General features: G+C 38.9%; 1 protein-coding gene across 1 annotated transcript in view; it reads right to left on the bottom strand.

Moving 5' to 3' along the window:
• The window catches only part of LOC118739186 (anoctamin-5), a 366850-nt gene extending 359680 nt beyond the window's left edge, over positions 1-7170 (bottom strand). Inside the window, exons 1-11 of the mRNA XM_036470372.1 lie at positions 6801-7170; positions 6514-6701; positions 5760-6452; positions 5380-5694; positions 5172-5317; positions 4528-5108; positions 4251-4468; positions 4011-4175; positions 3493-3946; positions 3022-3418; positions 29-119 (exon numbers count right to left, since the gene is read on the bottom strand). Of these exons, the coding sequence (XP_036326265.1) occupies positions 29-119; positions 3022-3418; positions 3493-3946; positions 4011-4175; positions 4251-4468; positions 4528-5108; positions 5172-5317; positions 5380-5694; positions 5760-6452; positions 6514-6701; positions 6801-7089 (3537 nt within the window). The 5' untranslated portion in view covers positions 7090-7170. The remainder of the gene's footprint in view (positions 1-28; positions 120-3021; positions 3419-3492; positions 3947-4010; positions 4176-4250; positions 4469-4527; positions 5109-5171; positions 5318-5379; positions 5695-5759; positions 6453-6513; positions 6702-6800) is intronic.
• Between the last annotated feature and the right edge of the window lie 359 nt (positions 7171-7529).

The following is a 7529-nucleotide window of genomic DNA, read 5'->3' as shown; positions in this document are numbered from 1 at the left end:
AAGTGTATCTAAGTTAGAAAATAATTACCTCGAAAACGACAACGAAAGCCAAGCGTGCGGCGAAAACATGCCAATAATGTGGGCTCAGGCCATAGGGTTCGGTGTCATGAGGTCCATTACTGTAAGTATTTGTTTTTTTCATGTAAAAAGTTGAGTTAGAATATAAAATCAAGTATGTATATTAGGGCGGGTCCATTTGTATGGGAGATTTTTTCGGCTATGCACGAATGGCACAGAAGAATTCTACGTGTAGTTCTAAGCAAATTTTCAAAATATAAAAAATATCAAAATATTCGCCATAAAAAGGCGTTTGCATTGTTCAACTATGCATTCTACTTTTGGTTGAACGGTCTTTCAACTAATCGCTTTAAACAAAGTTGGTCGCCAGCCAACATTTAGCCATTCAACTCTTTTTCCGAGCAACCCTGCGTGATTTGAACGCAAAATCGCCTCGTGCTAATACCTTTTTACCGTCTGAAAATTCCTACCATTCTTAATGAGGTGCTTGAGCACTTGGACGAATACGTAAAGCTTATGCCTCATATAGCAGAAGCGATCGATTTTCTTCAGGGCGAAAATACTATGTATTTACATTGGTTTCTTTGTCCCTTCTATAGTGCCCTTAAAGCTAAAAATGTGTCATTCGAAAAATATGTCTTAATGCAACCCCACGCTTGGGATGTTGTTATTGCCGCAATAACTATTCCTTCTATAAAATTACGATTTTTAAAAGCTCACTTAGAAACAGAAACCACGCAAACAGAAGAAAAAAGTGAAGAAAATCATCAATACTTTTGTGGTGAAGTATGGTAAAATAGCGGATGCCGAAACTCGTATTTTGCCACAAGCGCCCCAGAAATCATTCCTTGATTTCGAGGAAGAAAGTACCGGTAAAATTATTACACTTAATTTTGCACTAAGCTACCTTTACATGAGGCGATTTTTTGACAGGCGATAATCGCCTGCAAAAGTTGACTTGCTGGTTACTTTGAGGCAAGCGATTTTCGAATCACCATTTACTCGAGCAATTTTTCTGGAGCAATGTTGAATCGCCTATAAAATCGCCTCATGTAAATGCAGCATTCAGTGTATTTCCGGAGACTTGGAAATCATCTTCAGGAAACAATTTTACACTTAATCGAACGAGACGCCACGACGAATCGTCTAAACACACATCCAGCGCCCGTAGAGTGGTGGTTTTCATTCGCTGGGATTGTGAATCGTTCCAGAAGACAAAAACTTAGCGATTTCAATTTTGAATTGCTTGTTTTAAGAAAAGCTAACAGCTTATAATAAATACATATGTTCAAAATAAACGTTTGAAAGAATAAAATTAACGCATTTTTTTTAAAGATTTACCTTGTGCATTGAATTTTAACTACCAATACGAACTTTCATGAATCAATAATAATTTTACTTGTAATGCAAATGAAATTTCCTCATCAGTAAAAATTTACTGCATGATTTCATGAAGGAAAAACGTGATACATATTTAAAATTTAATGGTTACTGCATTTTTACTGGCAATGTAAAGTGGCCATCTATGTGGTTAGGTTATTCAAGTTTTTCGTATACCAATCTTTGAAAAATCAAAAATCTCATTATTACGATTCCGTTGAAATTTTGTTTAATGTTTTTTATGGAGATTTTTTAAGCTTAAACTGTTTTGCCATACGACGAGAATTAGTCGGAATAAGTCGATTAGACTTTTATCTATACATAGTATAAAGGAAAGTCGAACGCATTTTGACGAGATTTTCTCGAATATACTCTGTATCGACAGTAGAGGGATATTTTTTAGCTAGAATTTTAATGGGGTTGCCACCTGTCTAAAAAACTGTAAGATCCGCACCGTTCGTTGGATTACAAAATATGAGATGTCAAATGAAAGGGATAGAAAAGCACTAAATTTTTTTATTTATTTTTATTGGGTTGCCACCTGTTAATAAAATTACCATATTCAATCATAATAGGCGTAAGCATCATTTCTGTACTGTCACTGTCAAACGAAAAGACTTAGCCTCTGGATGTGTAATAACGTATTATTTTTCTGAGTAGGGTTGCCACCTGTTTAAAAACTATAAGATCTTCACCGTTCGTTTAATAAAAAAATAAGATACCAAATGAAAGCGCATGGCCTTCGCATGTTCAAAAACTTCGACACGATTCTTTAAGTATATAATAAACGAGGTACGTGATGGTATATATTTAATTCCTTTCTCAAAATACGTAAATGTACATACATATGCATACATTCAGCGTGTCCGGAGAGTATAGAATAAAACGGAATAAGGCGTAGTAAGAAAGTCAGAATGCTATCCCGGGGAATAACTATTCGGTCTGAATCGGGCGAATAAGGCAGTGAGTTTTAGAATTGCTTTAAAAATACTTGCAGGTAATAAATATAAACTGTTTTTTTTTTTTAGTTTGTAATTATCTTTTTTAATCCACTTAATGTGAAATAGAAACAGGAAAGAACCTGAAAAGGCAGCAACGTTATTTTTTATTAAATGCAATGCTCTAATTTTAAAATTTAACCTTCTTGTGCTCTGTAGTCTGCATTTGTAGCATTTTCGCTGAAAATTTGTAATAAATAAAATAATTCCACTGCAACCGTGCCTGAGTTTTTCAGTAGCTTCATGAAGTTGAATAAGAAGGAATAACGACAAGTTAATAATATGGCCGTAAGAAACTATTTTTATTCATAAAAAACTCAATTTTTGACGGTGTTTTCAAATCGGTGCAGCTTTATATTTTTCCGAATTATTTTGGTGGAAGTTTTATGGCCTTATTCATAAAAAATTAAATAGTTTTAAAGAGCTTTATAATGTTACATTTTCACGAGAATTTTCGATTTATAAAGCAATGAAGGTCTTCTTTATTTTTATGAATTTGGCTGTTAAAATAAGGTCGATTTTATAATTCTAATGGAAATAAAGCACCGATTTTTTGTTTGTTTGGGGAATGATGCAGTCTAATGTATAAATATGTATGTATGCATATGATATACCATGCACTCACCGATACCCACGATACTGGCACACATCGGGATCTTTCTCGTTGCTTGTGGCACCCCACTCCTCTTTATAATCGGATGTGTTAAAAGTCGAGAGTGAATGCTCAATATATCCCGCAAGTGTGTTCGTATCTGAATACACGAATTTGTAGACCATGCGAGGGATGAAATCGCTAGTATAGGCTATCACGAATGCGTTGGACACCACCGCTGTGTATGTGATAATACGTAAAATGCCATACCAGGCACCGATGTCTTCTACCCGTTCCGCCAGCGGACGCCGCGCCTGCGTAACCATTTTGTAGGCGTCCAAACGGATCTCAGCAACGTTGTTGAGCAGCGCAAATAGTGGTGCCAAAGGGAATGCAGCCACAAACAGCGTAACAAATCCATACTGCAATACTTTGGAAATGCACATAAATTTTTTAGTAATTTATTTAGATATTAAATATACATTAATTGTTTTAAGGGCTTACTCATTTCCAAATATTCATCGAACAGAGCTAAGCGCCCAGGATCTTGCATGTGGTAATCTTGCTCCCAAGCCATGTGCAAGTGGGTGACATCTTTGGTAGCCGCTTTGTGCTTGCGATGTCGCCACCAATTGTAGAATTTCGGAAACAAGTACTCCATGAAGTTATTCCAGCACTGCTTACCTACCATAATGATGGCAAGTTGGATGCACAGCTCCGATAAGCATCCTGCAGGATCACAGATGTCATTTTTTAGGCGAAAGAATTCACTACGTCTCGCTTGGTCATCGCCAGGATAATCGAAGAAACGCCCTTTGAAGAAAGCGATGTAGATGAGCGATGAATAGAAATTCATGAACTCGAAAAAGAATATTTTAAAAGTGTAGGAGTCTTCGTATTCGGTGTGTGTTCTAGGATTTTCCAAATTCGTCAATCTGATAGCCATGCGATGGTAGATCTAAAATGCGGATTGGAATTGAATTTCAAAAACTTTACGGAATAAAACATGCGCACATTCGTACCCTTGTCAATATCATTATAACGACTAAATTAATAAGCGCTGCAGTAATAGTTGTGAATAATTTTGCATGATCCTTCACGAAGAATCCCCCTCCACCATAAATAACCGAAACTAAGGAAATGCGGTATATGATGGTACCCAAAACAGCGGACAACACAACCGAGATCTGTAGGTTGAAGTCAAAGCACATACTCAGTAATGATTTATTGCCGAAATAACTACTATGTACTCGTATTCTTACCATAAACAGGACGGCACTGCCGGTGATGACGAAACGGATGGCACGGCTCCAAGTGGACATGTAAGGCTCCTTCTCCCTGGTGACTGGATTCATTCGGAAAGTAGTGGCGTTCGTTTCAAATTCCGGACGATTTTCCTCATCTGATTCAACATTATGTAAATCCCATTCCCAAACGAGTACCGATTGCTTGCGTTTCCATAACTCCAGAAATGTAGTTGCTGTTGAAAAAGTTAAAGTAAAAAAAAACTCCTATTTAAGTAAAACCGATAATTCATACCCCAGAATGACATAAATATGGCAAAAAATACAGTGGACGGATTGTCGAAGAGGTAAGTTAAACGAGAAAAGAGACAAGAATCGTATAGATGTTGATAGCTGCAGGCTTTATCACAGAGTGGGCATAACGTAATGTTACCAGTTCCATATTCATTGCAAATTTCTTTGCTTGGCGTATTGTCTTCAGAGTCCAGTGAAGCAAGCCCGTAGAGAAAACACAAGGTACCTACCACAGCCGGATACACTAGCATCTCTGTATAGAATCCCAACCAACAAAAATACAAGGCAATTTTATCGCCGAAGTACTTGCGCACCAAGCATAGAGGTTGCTTTTTGTACCACTGTGAGGGATGCGCCCATGTAAGATATAAAATTCGGCGATCAAATGACATTCCACTGGAGTGAGGACGATCGTAACGACCTTCATGTAGAGGAAAACAAGCCAAATACGTGGAATCGTTGAGTAAACGGCGAATGCCGACGCGATCGGTGTCGTCGAAGGGCGTACGAATGAGCACCTGCATAACCATTAGGGAACGTTGAGCGCTCGTGTATGCGGTGGCTCGATCTTTGACGATGAACCTATAGAATTAGATGAATGACATTTGATCCCATTGAATTTTACTGGGCGAAAGCTATACTCACTGCTCCTCGGGATTGCCATTTACAGTGGCTGCTTTGAAGGTTGTTTCACCCTCTAGAACACTTTGATCAAGCTGAATTTTGCGTGTCAGTCGATTCCATACAGACCTCCAATAATGCATATTTCGCGCCACCACATTCTCTTCATCCTACGCTTAAGGATATTCTAATTAATGCCAAGTTATCAGAAAACTAAGGCCATCAGACCTACCCATGACGCCTTCACAGAGATTGTAATAAATCTCTTGACAGGTAGCTTCAGATTCATAACTTCTGCCAGTCGGGTTTCGAGACGCCAAGGTAAATGAATCTTCAAGAAGTATGTTTTTTCATTAAATGACTGTGTCTTGTCTTCTAGTTCGACTTCTAGTCCTTCTTTGATAAGATTCTCCATAAAGGAGCGCCGATAGTCACGACGACGCGATTCAGCCTCAGTCATTACACCAAAATCCTCTTCTTCCCATGCGAGTACCATATCGACTTTTCGACGTCCGTCACGAAACATTAAAGATTCGGGATCAAGCCCCTAAAGTAAGATTTAAACAGTTATACTCGCGTGCCACAAGTTAATTATGTACACCAGCATTTCACCTCTCTGTCTTGTTTACTAATGCGTCGAGCATCGCTCTCATCTCCACTGGCGCTGTGACTTTTGCTGGTTTTTCGACTACCATTATGGCTACCGTTAAAACTGCTTCCTGCTAAAGAGCTCTTGCGTGATGCTGCTATTAGCTGCTTGTATCCGAACTGATCGATTAAGATATTTGGGTGTGCGGGTTCCATTACCTCGCCCTGATCGTCGTCAGTCAAAGTACCAGATACGCCGTGATCTCCTCCACGGTTTGTACCGTCTGCCGGTGTGGTATTTAAATGCAGAACCAAGCCTCGGCGCATCGCTGTACCAGGAATATCTTCGGTATTCACGATTTTCGGTCCAAATGCTTGCGTCGGACTCGGTTCAGCCGACTCAGTTTCGATATGAGTAGGCAGTGGTATCGCAATAGAATTCGACTTCGGATGGCCGAAGGCGCGTGACATGGTGGAATTAAGCCATTTTTCTGTATAAGAAGTTGCCTTCTTCACCCCTGGTGGTCGCTCAACCAATTTGGGTGTGTACGGTATGATGACTTGTGTTTTTTCTTCTTTCGTTTGATGAACGTCTTGATCTATATGATTTTGATTATAGGTATTTGTGACGGCTTCACTAACCAAAAAATTATACAAATTATCAGATGACTTGGCGAAATGTTTAGTGGGAACAACTGTGTCGAGGAACCCGTTTTCCTGAAATCAAATACATGCGAACATTAAGACTTTATAAGCGGACAAGCGGACTCTTACTTACCAAACCGCCAAATAACCGACCAGAAACGATTCCACTGTCTTGACTCAAACGTCTAGCGCGCATTTTCCCTCCTGTCGAGCTTGAGCGTATTGCACGCTCACTTTTCGCAGGACTGGATGAGATTTGGCGCTTTACAAAATTATCAGAAAATGGCCGGGAGTTGCGTAAAGCAGGCACTGACAGAAAACCTGTACAATTTTATACATACATATGTTCAGACATAAAAAAACGCTCTACAACCAATTGTGACCACTAAAAACTATCGTATTGATGCATGGGCAACTTACGTGGAAAATCTCGCGTACGAGTAGTATCAGCAATGCGTTCAGTACTTGCTATGAGGTCCTCACGGGAATTTGATTCCGTTATTGGCGCGGTACTGTCGTCATCAACGCTGTCGATGCGTATTTGAAAGTGTTGCTTGTTGGCCCCGGAGTGACTGCCGGAGCTCTGTTCGTTGCTTGTCTGATCAAGTGTTTGTCCGCAACTCTGTCTATCACTGCGGTATTTTATCTGCGCAGCATATTTGCTTTTATCGTCATTGCCCTCATTGCTACCACTACTTGAATCGTACATGTTGCCCTTTGCCACTAAGGCAAACTCAAAGTGTTTGCATATAGGTTACAATTTCTAAATTTAGAATGCCCGACATTTTTCCTTTTAATGTATGGATGTATGTTGGCCGACGTTAATAGAATATTTTTTCTACACAAAATCAATTCACTGGAAAAAGGTTTGAAATAATATGTTTAAGTAAAGACACATACGTAGCAAGAAGTGTGGAATACTTAGCTGTGTAGGCATTTATTAAAAGACTGCCACAACTCATAAAACGTGATTTTTGAGTTAATGAGAACTACACTTTAGATATCTTATACTTCACACTGTGTATAAATTTCGTACCTAAATCTTTTTCCCGCGTGTAAATGCGTCTCTCAAAAAATAACCTTCTTTTTTTTTTTGGTTGTGACCAAGGCATATCAAACAGGTAATAGCATTTACTTGTACTTCGTTGT

This window comes from Rhagoletis pomonella, unplaced genomic scaffold (genome assembly GCF_013731165.1).
Source record: "Rhagoletis pomonella isolate Grant_MI unplaced genomic scaffold, Rhpom_1.0 Rhpom_scaffold_00005, whole genome shotgun sequence".
Classification (NCBI taxonomy): domain Eukaryota; kingdom Metazoa; phylum Arthropoda; class Insecta; order Diptera; family Tephritidae; genus Rhagoletis; species Rhagoletis pomonella.
The sequence above is the reverse complement of the archived record's forward strand: the minus strand, read 5'-3'. Positions and strand labels throughout refer to the sequence as shown.